Source organism: Heterocephalus glaber, unplaced genomic scaffold, assembly GCF_053883595.1.
Source record: "Heterocephalus glaber isolate CG9 unplaced genomic scaffold, H.glaber_assembly_v1.0 deba00001689, whole genome shotgun sequence".
NCBI lineage: Eukaryota > Metazoa > Chordata > Mammalia > Rodentia > Bathyergidae > Heterocephalus > Heterocephalus glaber.
This window is the reverse complement of record NW_028258414.1, coordinates 7653005-7665628: the sequence shown is the minus strand read 5'-3', so window position 1 is coordinate 7665628 and position 12624 is coordinate 7653005. Positions and strand designations below refer to the sequence as shown.

At 50.4% G+C, this 12624-nt stretch overlaps 2 protein-coding genes across 9 annotated transcripts in view; one reads left to right on the top strand and one right to left on the bottom strand.

The window, feature by feature from the left end:
- The window catches only part of Cfap92 (cilia and flagella associated protein 92 (putative)), a 52745-nt gene extending 42217 nt beyond the window's left edge, over positions 1 to 10528 (top strand). For 3 of the 6 annotated variants that reach the window (XM_004855646.4, XM_087199089.1, XM_021237073.2), the window contains 4 exons: positions 5935 to 6096; positions 6580 to 6786; positions 6862 to 6997; positions 10242 to 10528. In XM_004855646.4, the coding sequence (XP_004855703.1) occupies positions 5935 to 6096; positions 6580 to 6786; positions 6862 to 6997; positions 10242 to 10378 (642 nt within the window). In that variant the 3' untranslated portion in view covers positions 10379 to 10528. Of the gene's footprint in view, positions 1 to 5934; positions 6098 to 6579; positions 6787 to 6861; positions 6998 to 9592; positions 9840 to 10241 lie in introns of those variants that run through there. The other 3 variants (XM_021237075.2, XM_087199088.1, XR_002386450.2) reach the window with 3 other exon arrangements.
- Positions 8503 to 12624, bottom strand: part of Acad9 (acyl-CoA dehydrogenase family member 9) — a 34068-nt gene continuing 29946 nt past the window's right edge. For all 3 annotated transcript variants that reach the window (XM_004855643.3, XM_013076192.3, XM_013076191.3), the window contains 6 exons: positions 12065 to 12144; positions 11307 to 11433; positions 11032 to 11109; positions 10526 to 10654; positions 9833 to 9905; positions 8503 to 9103 (listed from right to left, as the gene is read on the bottom strand). In XM_004855643.3, coding sequence (XP_004855700.1) covers positions 9003 to 9103; positions 9833 to 9905; positions 10526 to 10654; positions 11032 to 11109; positions 11307 to 11433; positions 12065 to 12144 — 588 coding nt within the window. In that variant the 3' untranslated portion in view covers positions 8503 to 9002. The remainder of the gene's footprint in view (positions 9104 to 9832; positions 9906 to 10525; positions 10655 to 11031; positions 11110 to 11306; positions 11434 to 12064; positions 12145 to 12624) is intronic.

Here is a 12624-nt window from a genome sequence, read left to right as displayed (position 1 = left end):
GCCATGCCCCAGATTTCGTTTTAGAGAAGGAACTGTCACGTGTGTGTGCATGTGTCCCTGTAGGTACATGTATGACCTCCTGCCTGAGCTGCTAAGGGCATATGTGTCACAAGTTGTCCAAGCTACATAGGACAGAAATTAGCCTCCCTCACCCGCCATCTCCACTCCCTCCTCTAGTGTCCAGGTTTCTTGTTTTTATCTCCTTGCAGTTCTCCCCCACCCCCGGCTCCTAAAAATGTATAAACTGATTCATTTCTAGGTGCAACCTAATGAGTTGACATTAAGCCAGACATGGTGCTGCAGGCCTGTAATCCTAGCTACTTGGGAGGCTGAAGCAAAGCAGGAAGACTGCAAGTTCCAGCCCAGCCTGGGCACTGTAGTGAGACCCTGTCTCAAAATACAATGAAAGAAAAGGGCTGGGGATATAGCTCAGAGCAAAGGCCCTCAGTTCAATTCCCACTCTCTCTCTCTGTCTCTCACACACACACGTTCACGAGCAACAGCTTGTAATAACCATCTCATATGTATGTCCTTTATGAAGACCAAAGAAGCTATTTTTTTTCTTTATTGTCTAGGGTTTTCGTTTTTTCAGAACTCATTCTTGAATTTATTAATTTTGCATTTTCAGTTTTTCTGATTCATTTATTTCAGCTTTTATTTTTATATGTTTAACTTAACACTTTTCTCCTTTTTTAGCTTCTTGAGTTGACTCATTCATCTTTATTCTCTCTAGTTTAAGAAAACATGAACTTAAGGCTATGATCTCTCCTCTGTACATATTGTTGGTCATATTCCACAAAGTGGTATATGCATTTTATGTTCTGGTTACTGTTCACCTTGAATCTTTTATAAATTACAAAACAGGATCTAAGTACACTCCCATTAAATAGCACAGCAGCACTGAGTGCTGTCTTCTCTCTCCTGCCCTCTCAGTACACTTACATGCGACAAGGACAGGAATATCTTACTTTCACTCATGGGTTAATACTTCTTCTCAGTGCTATTAAACAAGAAGTCTTACAGATTTTACATAATATGGGTGTATAGCATTCTGTTAGTACACACTTTAATAGCCTGTTATCTCCTACAGTTTACTGAAATCACTTGGAAATGTCATTCCATAATTTTGTTTTGTTTTGTTTTGCTTTGGTACTGGGGATCGAACTTGGGTCCTTGCGCTTGCGCAGCAGACGGCGAAACCACTGAGCTAAATCTCCGGCCCTCATTCCATAATTTTAAATTATTTCTTTTATCTTACGAATTGCGTCTATGAAATAGCTTGACATTTCCTATTCATACTATGCATCTCATTGTGCTTTTCGTTTAAATTTTATGAGGACGAATGATGCTAGATCTCTTTTAATGTGCTTATTAGCAACTTAGACTTCTTTGGTGTAATGTTTCATTAACCCATTGTAAAGTAGGTTGTCCTATTTTCAAATTACATAGATTCTGGATACAAGTTCTTAATCAGAAGTGATTCATAAATATTTTTCCTATTTGTGGCTTGGCTTTTAATGATGAAAGAAAATGTTTGAAGTGTAAACATTTCTTTTTTATGAATTTTATCATTTTTTTTCTTCTGGTGTCAGAGAGACCTTGGGATTGAACCCAGGGAGTAATGAGCTATATCCCCACCCCACCCCCTTTTTTAAAATGTTGAGATATGGTCTTTTTAAATTACCCAGGCTGAGCCTGAACTTGCAATCCTCCTGCCTCAGCCCTCAGAGTAGTTGGGATTATAGGTGGGTGTCACCAAGCCCAGCTTCCCTGGTGTCTTTTAGACACTGGTCCTGTCAGACCAAGGCTCCTCCTCCTCCTCACCTCACCTCACCTAGCCTTACTCTCCTTACTGCAAAGACAGCCACATTTGGGCTTAGGAGTGATTCCCAGTGTGCTTACCTGAGTCAGTATACCTTTTCCTCTATAGTATTGTTTTAGTTTTTATCAACATGTATGAGTGGTGTATATTCATGGGATTCAGTGTGATATTACAATACATGCATACCACATGGCACTAATCCACCCCCACCAGTAGCATTATTCTACATTTGACTTGTTTATACAGGAGAGAAACATGTAGTATCTGTCTGTGTCGGAGTTGTTTCACTTAATATCCTCTAGTTCCCTCCATTTTGTTGCAAATGAAGGATTTCATCCTCCCTCATGGCTAAACAGTAACTGTGGATATATACACCATGCTTTCTTCACCTGCTCACTCTTGACGGGTACTCAGGCTGATTCTATACCTCAGCTTTTGTGAATAGAGCTGCAGCAGACTCAGGGATGCAGGGATCTTAAGGGTATGTATCCAAATTGGGGTAGCTGGACCATTCAGCAGATCTAGTTTTAGTTTTTTGAGGACCTTCCATACTGCTCTTCATAATAGTTGTACTAAGTTGCATTCCTACCAGCAGTGTAGGAGTTCCTTTTTCTCCACATCTTTGCCAGATTGACTCATTTTGCAGTACTAGGGTTTGAACCCAGGGCCTTTGCACTGAGTTACATCCCCAGCCCTTTTTTTAAAAATCAGACCACGTCTCACTAAATTACCCAGGCTGGTCTTAAACCTGTGATCCTCCTGCTTCAGCCTCCCATTGTTAACATTTTTTTATAATAGCCATTCTAACATGCCGAGAGATGTCTCATTGTAGCTTTCACATTTCCCTGATGGGGGGGCGGGGTGTGTGTGTGTGTACGTTTGTTTGTTGGCCATTTGGATTTCTTGAGAAATATCTATTCTGATCATTTGCTTGTTTTAAAGTTGAGGTTCTGGGGGTTTTCATTTTTTAGAACATATTTATGACTGAACATTTCTCAGTGTGTTGGATGCCTTTGGTCAGTCTCCAGTGGTTGCTTTCGACAGCTTGGCCACCATGTTTTGAGGTTTCCTGAGCTCCTTACTCTACCATACTAGTTCTGCCTTCTTGCCCAGCTACAAATTTTGCTCATTTCTGTTTGCTACAGTTTCTTTGGCTCAGGTCTACTATCCTTTGATTGACCGATTGATTTTTTTCATTCAGAAAGCTTCAGTGCGTAAACTCAGGGTGATTAGGGTCAGGGCCTTCATCCCATCCTTTCACTTGAACAGCAGCTGGGCTATGCCAGGTTATGGATTCAAATCCCACCTACTAGGCTTTGCCCAGAACTCCATTGCTTTCTGGAACCAAGGGCCACAAATAGGTCTAATTCTTCTATTTTAGCAAAAAATTTAGAATTCTGAATATTTTAGCACTGTCTCTTAATTGTTAGTGTTCCTCTCTAGGTGTCCAAGTAGGGGCTTTTTTTTCTTTCTTTCTTTTTTAGAGTGACGCTTTTCATTCCCATTTGGAATGAGTCTCTTATGTAGATACTGGAATTTAAACAATCTACCCCAATAATTTTCTTTTTTCCTCTTAATTTGACTTTTTTCTTCACAATTAAGTAGGCAGTTTGCCTACACTGAATGTGTTTGATATTATGTTAACAGTGTTTCCAATGTGCAGTCTGACGTCACTCTGATAGTTCTTTTGTAGCCTAGTGTTTTTCTGTTTTGAGAATTTATCTTTGCTGTTGTTCTCTCACGTCTCACTGATAACAGTGTACCCAGGCGTGGAATTTCTATCATCTATTCTGATCCTCATTGTTTCTTCAAATCTTCCTATTCTCATTTTCCCCTTCCTCTGGGGACTTCTGTCATTTGGATGTTGCTGGCTCTCTCTCCATCCTCTATACCCAGGTTTTCTAATTCTCTTTGATCCATTGCTGCTTTCTGAAGTATATTACAGGCTGGTTGTTTTCAGTTCATTAGTCCATTCTGTAGCGTATCATTCCTGTATTATATTTCATTCATTTTTTATTTGCTTTTGTTTTTCCAGTACTGCAGATCGAGTTAGGGCCTTGTGCATGTGAGGCAGGCACTGTACCACTGCGCTACACTGCCAGAATTTTTTAATTAAGGCAGAGCCTCTCTGAGTTGCCCTGGTTGGCTTCCAACTTGCAATTCTCCTGCCTAAATTTCCCAAGTAGCAGGGATTACAGCCATGCACCACTGCCTAGCTCACTTGCATTCTTTTGAAATATTTATGTACCCAGTACTGTTTTAATCTTACTTCTGCTACATAGCTCTGTCTTTACTTACCTAAGATTGATCACATTATCTTAAATTCTTAGCACGCCTCTTCCAATAATGGGGCTTCAGAGGTTCAGTTCACGGTCTATTACACTGTATGTACTTCTCAGACATCCAGTTAGTCTGACACTCTGGCGACAAGTCCGGTTCCCCTGCCAATATCAGCCTTGGGCAGAGCATCGGGCACCCAGAGGAACTGTTACTGCTTGCTTTCCCTCCACCAGGCAACTATGTTGGTCAGAACCACACTTCTCCTAAAGTGTAAGGAAGAAATAGCAAGGAATCACGTGTCCTTGGGTTGTACCCATCAGCTGTAGGGTTTGAGAGCAGAGAATGTCAACCTCTGCCAATGGCAAGCCTGAGTAAATCAGACCACCCTTCCCACAAAGGACCCCTCAAAAGGCAGGACATTCCCATGTGGGCCGTGACGAGCTGTGTGACTTCTGCAGGCATGAGGGTGCTCAGTGGTCTGAGCTTTGTCCCTCATCCAGTGACTCCTGACTTGCCTTTGCCTCTGTCCCTGCTGCTCCAAGCTATGGGATCCTCTTGCCTGAAGTTTCTTCTCTCTCATAGGAATCACATACTCAGCTTTCTCCTGACTGCTTGGTGGTCTTCCTCAAAGTCTTTCGGTTTAAGGTTACCATATTTTTTGCTGGGGCTGAAACCCAGGGCCTTTATACTGAGCTATAGCCCCAAAATGTCTTCTAAACTTTTTGAGACAGGGTTTCACTAAGTCACTAAGTTGCCCAGCTTGGCTTGAACTTGTGACCCTCCTGCCTCAGCCTCTCAGAGTAAGGTTACCATCTTGAGAAGAGAAGAATTTTGAAATCAAAAGATGCTTACTTTGCTGAAGGCAAGTAAGCAAACGAAGGGCAAGCACAGTAATCATTTGAAGCGACAACTCTTCCCCAGTCTCCCTCTCTCAAGTCTCGGCCACTTTCGTCTGTTGTGTTCTCCAGGGCTGGGGATGGCACCTAGGGCCTCGTGTACGCTTGCCAACCCCTCCTTTCCCAGAAGTCTCCCGTTTTCTCTTTGACTTTGTCTGCCAATCCCATCTCATTGCTATTTTCATCCATGGAAGTAGCCCTTAGCCCAGAGGCCAACGACTTTCAACATCCTCTCTCCCAAAGGAATGGTTCCTGCTCCCCTACTGGGCCTGTTGGGAGAGAGGTCACAGTCCGTGTGCACTCAGCACTAAAAGTTAACCACCGGAGCTGGGGATTTAGGTCAGTGGTGCCACTGCCTAGCTCGCAAGCTGGAGGTCCCGAGTTCCATCCCTGGTATCAAAAAAAAAAAAAAAAGTTAACCCCTGTCAAGCCAGGTGCAGTGGCACACCCACACCTGTAATCTCAGCTAATTGGGAGGCTGAGGCAGGAGGGTTGACAGTCTGAGGCAAGCTTAGGTAATTTATCAAAACCCTATCTCAAAAAGGGGCTGAAGATGTAGCTCATTGGTAGCATGTCCCTGGTTGCCACCCCCAGTACCTCACAGCCACGGTCAAGGATGGCAGTCCTTGCTGCTTTAGGCCAGATCCATCCACACCACTTCTGACCATCTGAGCCACACATTCTGGCTCACTACTACAGCTGGGGGTGGCAGAACAGTAACTAGGTGATGTGTCTCAAGTTTCTGCTCCTCTGAGCTCCATCGTGGACAGGCTGGACTAGAGGGGCTTATGTTGTAGTTCTAGGATGAGGCAGTGTCACAAGTGTCCAGGCTCAGTCAGTGTCTGTAGCACAGCCATGTATGAGGCTGTCGCGCTGCACAGGTGGCAGCAGTGGTGAGGACGCCAGGTGTGGGTCATGACTGGTGTCTTTCTTCAGAGAAACATCACAGAAGCCTATGAGGGCACCAAGAGGCCACCCAAGTCTGTAGTAAAGGTGCTAAGAATTTCTCCTGCCACCAAGCCTATCCACAACTACAGCATCCAGACCCTGAACTCCTCGGAGCTTGCCAAGAAGGAGCTGTATCGAGAGATGGCCAAGGTAAGCGACAGGCTAATGGCAACTGGCCAGTCGGAGAGGACTCTGGGGGTGGAGATGAAAGCCAGCCAGCCAGCTAAGGGGACTGGATAAGGGGTGGGTGCTGGGAGGAGAGTCCTATTCTACACTCGAGGGCCAGCCAGAGCCCCCGTCAGATCCTCAGAATCGCACAGCCGGAAACAGCAGGCGCCTTCGAGTGGGGCCTTGCTTGTTTCTGCTTGTGGAGGGCAGAGTCACGCAGAAGGAAAAGCCTGGGTTAGAGTTCAGCACCACCGTAAGTGGAAACTGCTTCATGTGTCAAAGGGGACAATATCGTGCCCCTCACAGGACTGTCACACAGTTCCGGCCATCTGAATGCACCACGTATTCACCAGGAACTGTCACTGTGCCCCATTCTGATCCTCCTTGGCATTCTGGCGGCCACTCAGGTCTATCCAAGGCTGCTCCCAGCTCTTCTCACCATCGCTGTCTGTCCCTTGTTTCCAGGAGCCAAGGATGAGATTCACATACTCTCAGAATTACCTCTCGGCCATGGTGGAGCCTCAGAACTCTGAGGAAGAGGAGAAGAAAGCGCAGAAGAAATCCCGCCAGGCCTGGCTCACAGCCAGCGGGTTCCAAGTGACAGGTCTTCACAACAGCACCGAAAGCCACCACCAGGATTTCAGACGGCTACCCACTGAAGAGCTGAAGGAGGTCGGCAGGCAGGGCAGGGCTTGGGGCATTTCCACAGGGCCCTTTCCCCTCCTGACTTGTCTATTCCCAACCTAGGAGTGGATGGAGCGCGCGCTGTTTGCTAATGTGCTGAAGCCCACATTGGATAGAGAGAGGTGGAGCTGGGACAAGCGCCACCGGGACTTTGAGCTGTACAAGAAGCCCCCACCTATCCTAGAGCTGCCCCTGACAGGTAGGGTGAGACCTGTCCCAGTGGAGCCTCTGGCCCGCCTCCTGTCTTCTGCACCATCCATTTGGTTTTAGCTACAGGTTCAGACTTTCAAGGCTCAGTGATCAGGATTCAGGGCAAGTCCAGTGTACAGACTGTATTCTAGTCCTGTGTACCATGCTAGCTGTCTGGTTCTGGGCAAATCCTTTCCCTGCTATAGGCCTGGCTCCTCGGCTATAAAATGGGGGAGTGGGAGGGAGGGCTCAGGTTTCCGAGCTTCCCGATCAAGGAGGAATAGGGAGGGAGGTGGGAAGGATAAGCCTTGCTACACTAAGCCTGAATTCTCTTTGCTTGTGTGTATACAGACAGACTTCAAGGTCATTTTGAGGTTGATATAGAGCCCAAGTTTGTTGGTTAACAGAGCCAGAAACTTTGTTCAGGGAGAGACATTCTACCTAGTAAAGGTAAAATGGTTTGCCAGGAAAACCTTTCCCACAAACCTAGATCATATAAGAGGGGTTCTTCCCTCCTCCAACTCCTGAGGACAGCTGGGGACAAGGGAACAGCTACACGAAATGGGGGAAAGTGCTGGGGTATCAGCACCTCCGGGGTATCAGCACCTCCATCGCCTGGGCTTTGCTCCTTCCCTCTCGGAGGGGCCCTGGGCCTGTGAGCCTGGGGGAGAGGACACAGACCTGCTGGCCTTTCTCGGCTCAGGTGCACAGGGTCTCCCTCCTCAGCTCCACCACCGGCCTTCCCAGCCCAGGTTCCCCAAGAGCTTCCAGGCCTCCCCTCCACCACCACGTTTAAGAAAAGGCAGAGGGTGCAAGGGAGAATGAACCCTGTGCAGTTGGGCAAGTGGAGAACCTGTGAGGGGACCTTACCTGCCACCAGGCCAGGTGCCCCTCCAGAGTAGGGCAGACTCTGCCCACTTCTCAAGCTTTTCTCGTGCAAAGGAGCTCTCTGCAGCCCGTCCAGCACAATACTGACCAGGCAGCTACTCTCAATTTCATACTAAATGCCTGTTCGCTGACAAAGTAAGAACTCTGGGTTTCACGGGGACGTTATTTCCCAAATCACAGTATCTGTAAACCTTCCCCCATTAGGAGAGAGGGTCTGGTCTCCTCCTTGCCTCCAGGTAACTTGCACAATAGGCTTTTTGGAGCCCAAACACCCAAGGACCAGACAGAAGCTTGAGGAAATGCAAAGCCCTGTTAGTGCCACCTAAAGATACCTTGCCACTCTCTCTTCAAGAGTGAGGCCAATCCTTGCAAATAAGCAGACGCTGTATACTCCGGGCAGTGCAGTTTCCCCTTCACCTGAGAGGGGTCAAAGGCTAGGGCTCTGGCACAAGCCCTGTGGCTGTGCACTACCTGTTGGTGTTCAGCTCCTCCTCTCCCAAAATGGGGCTAGAGGGGACCAGAAGGCATTGCCAGAGAGTGGCTCTCAGGGGTGTGCTGCTAGCTACTCACAGGCAGTTCTGGGAGAGAATGTGATTAGTTTAGTAAGGCTAGAAAGGGACACACAAATTGGAGCACTGGATATTCTTTTTTGTTAAATGGCTGACACATTTGAAAATGCGTTTTGCTCCTAGTATCTGTGTGTGACTCAGCCGCAGATTCCAAACTGTTTCTTAGCCTGTGGTGCGGTAGAAATGACTACCCTGCCTCAGCTGAGCCCTGCAAGCCTGGTGCCACCACTGTGGTGTCTTTTTTTTTTTTTTTTGGTACCGGGGATCAAACTCGGGATCTTGTGCTTGTGAGGCAGGCGCCAGAACCACTGAGCTAAATCCCCAGCCTGTGGTGTCTTGAATGTCCCACAGCTGCAGTGCAAATCGATGCTCTCACTCTCCGCAGCTGTAATCCAGTCAGATGCAGGCTGCAGGGCAGAGCCAGCCAAGGCCCTGGGGCAGGAGGAAGCCCTTCCAGTGCACACTGGTAACAGTGACTCCAGCTGGGATGGCCCTGGGTTCTCCGTGCTGTCTGGTATCAGCTGTGGCCTGGGAGCGGGAAGCAGCACTGTCCCTGCCTCAGGACATCCTGTCCAAGGGATGGGCACAGATGTAGGCTCGCTTTTCGAGGATCTGCTGGGCTATTTTCTTAGTCTGCTTATCCAGGTTTTCTGGAGCATCTGGGTGGGAAGACAGAACAGCGGGGATCTTTCTGCACCATGATATACAAAGGGGGCCGAGCTTCGGTGAGGGGGCCAAAAAGCTAGCACCCCCCACCCCAGTTGTGACTCCCTCCAAAGCCCTACGAGAGAAGGGGCCAGAGCAATGGTGGTGAACCTATGGCACATATGCTGCAGCTGGCTGTTACTGTAGAAAACTGTGAAAGTTTTGTCTTCGCTGGGCTAGACGCTTCATCCTGAATAGAAAGGGCTTGTCCTACTCTAAACCCAGGTCTTCTGCGGGGTAGAGGTGGGGAGAAGCCTGCTCAGCAAACAGATGTGCCATACACGGACCAGTCCTGTGGCCACGCAGTGCCTGGGCCAGAGCCCAGGATGCAGCCTCCCCATAAGGGCCATGGTGGCCCTCTCTACCCTCACTTTGCCACAAGGCTGGGCTCTGCAGGGAACACTGACGTTAGGGTTAGACCCTGAGCTAGACATGTTCCATAGATGTGGCTATGGAAGAAGAAGAGCAGCCCAGACAAACAGCAGCAGGGGCTAAGTCTCATATTCTCTAGGCCCGAAGCCCGAGGCCCCTGCACAACTCCAGGTTTGTTTCGGTTGGCGTGCGGGACTTGGGGTACAATGTCTGCCCTCTTCCCTGGACGGGCAGCAGCTCTGGGAGCACATAGCTGTCCCACAGGAGCCTGGACCTGGCCCACTTTTCCCTCCCACAAGTCCCCCACTTACTCTTTTCCAGCTGAGAGAGGCTGAAGAGATTCTGAAAATAAGCTTCCACACAGAACATGTTGGCCAACAGAATCTGCCAAAACCAAGGTCAGACAGGATGGCTGAGGGCATTCTGGAGTCTCCCAGAAACCCAGCCTGTGGCCCTCCTGACTAGGTAGTGTGGCTGGGATCAAAAGCCCCAGTTGACCCAAACTTGCTCTGTCCCCAAGAGCAATTTACTCAGTATCTCTGAGGCTCAGTTTCTCCTCTGTAAGGTGGGTGTCATAGTCCCAGTGTCCATGGGCCACTGTGGGACCCTGCATATAAACAGCAGGTGCAGTGACTCTATCCACTTCCCCCAGTAGGGCCAGGCATGGGCAGGGTGAGGGGCCACTGGTTTCATGGGCTGCTGTCACCCCCTCTCTTCTAGGATGGAGACCAAAGGCACTGGCCCTATCTCCCAAGCAGCAGGACCCTCCCAAGGCCAAGGCATGGGACGCCGCCGCCTGTTCTCAGGACACCTCGGCAGGGCCACAGCACTTGACTTCCCACTTCTCCAACCACTGACTTCATTAAAGTGCAGCAGGACAAAGGCCTGGCTCAGAAGTCAGTGTTGGGTTCTAATTAAGCCCTGACCCAAACTCGCTTTGTCCCCAAAAGCAAGTCACCCAGTGTCACAGAGCCTGTTTCCTGAGTGGGGCTGAGCAGGCTCACCTCTTGGTCGTGGTCCCGGAGCCCAGTACGGATGGAACGGCTGGCCCGTGACAGCACAGCCGTCATGCCATACATGTTGATGAGGATGTTGGCCACCCGCTTCAGCACCAGCTGCTCGTCCACGATGCTCTGGGGACACAGCTCAGAGTGGAGACCTGCTGCCTGGCCCAGGTACCCAAGGGCCAGGCAGGGGGAGGGCGACTCCCAGTGGCCTCGTGTTCTCTCTTCGGGCCAGGGTCAAGGTGAGGTCCTAGAACCTTGGCTGACAGAGGCTGGTGCTCAGTGTGCTCAAGCGCACGCAGACAAGGCCCGAAAACCAGGCCCCTGGACTCAGGCCCCCACCCAGAAGGTGTCCAGGAGAACACTGGAAAACTCAGCCGGCAGAGATCCCACCACACCCAGTGACCAAACTTTCTCCTGGTCCCACAGGTGGGCACACAGTGGTCTTGTGGCTGCTGGGCATGTTGGGGGGCCAGCTGTGCTCCAATCTGGCAGAGCCCACTTACCTTTCCAAAGCGGTGAAGCAGTGACTCAACAGTTCGGCCAAAGTAATACACGTTCTGCTCAAGCTTGGTTGCACTGTCCTACTCGGCCACAAGACAGGACTGTGCTCAGCACTGTATCCCCACTTGCCAGTGCCCAGCCCAGGGCTCCACCACACAGATGTGATGGAAGTACTGGGGCACCTCCCCAACTGCTCCTGGCCCCAGTGGGGCAGCAGCATGCAGGTGCCTCTGCTCCTCCCCTGGCAGAGCCCCCCAGAATGAGGAGATCCACTTACCTCCAGACTAGGGTGCACCAGTCCAAGTTTGCCTGTCAGTCCCATGTTCACGGTTTGGCACAGAGCGTCCCGAAGCTTCTGGCCAATGATCCCCATGGCTACGCCCACATTGCCCCACTTAAGCTCACTGCAGAAAGTCCATGGTGCCATGGCTCTAGGCCCCACCGCCGGCTCCCACTACTCCCAGGGCCCCTGGAGCTCTATACCCCTTCTCGGCCGGGCATGTGGGGCTCGTGGGTGCAGGGTGACTGTTGGCCTGTCACAAGCAGCAGCTCTCCTCAAGGAGCACATGCTTGCAGCAGCCAGCTTCCCAAAAGCTCCCTTCCCAATTAAGGAGGCTGCAAAATGCTATCAGCAGCCTGTACTCAAGCTCAGTCAGGGATCTGATGGCTCTGCCCCGGGACAAGAGCAGAGAAGAGGCTCTGGTCTCAGGCTGGCCACCTGTTTGAGGGACACCTCTCCTTCCTCAGTTTCTGAAACACCAGGCACCACAGTGTGGGAGGCTGTAGCTGCCAGGGGAGGGGAAGGAGGAGTTCAAGTGGGCAAGGCAGGGCAGGGAGGGCCTCCCTAGGCAGCTGGCCTCTCCTGTCACTCTCAGGTGAAGGCCGAGCTCCAGCCCCTGCAGTCACTACCCCATGCTGCGGGACTGAGGGAGCGCTGCATGGCTGCACCCCCACCCACTGCTGTCCCCTCATCCCCTCCCATCCCAGGGCAGGCAGGCAGGTGGGCCAAGGAGCAGACCAGGGAACAGCACCTACTTCATCTTTCCGGTCAGGATGCGGCCAGCATGCCGCAGGCCTGTCAGAGCAATGAACAGCCTGAGGATCTCGTTGGTTCCCTGTGGCCGGCAGTGTGGAAGTCACTAGCTGCCCCAGTGGGCAGCCCTGGCAGTGCTGTTCATGCCAGGAAGGTGGAACCCCCGCTCCCTCACTGCCACTTCAGCAGAGAGTGGGGCTGTGACCAGGTGGGGGTTAGATGGGGAGCTGACCAGAGGGCATGGCTGCCCACAGGCCCAGCACCTCCCCAGAAAGCCAGTTGGCATAGGTCACTTTTTTCTTTAAGCCGTGACGACTCCTTAAAACAAACAGCTTAAAACAGCTTTCCCTGGTGGTGGGGCTGCCAATGCCCAGAGCACAGCCACTGCGGGATACATGTCTGCTGGCTCTGGCTGGAGCCCAGATTCCTCTGGGAAGCTGCACAGCACTGAGCAGCAGCAGCAGTAGCAGCTGGGAGCTCGAGTGCCAGGGGTTGATACCCAGAGGCTCCCATGCACCCCTCCCTATCCTACTGTGACCCATGGCTGGGAGGGCAGTGGGGG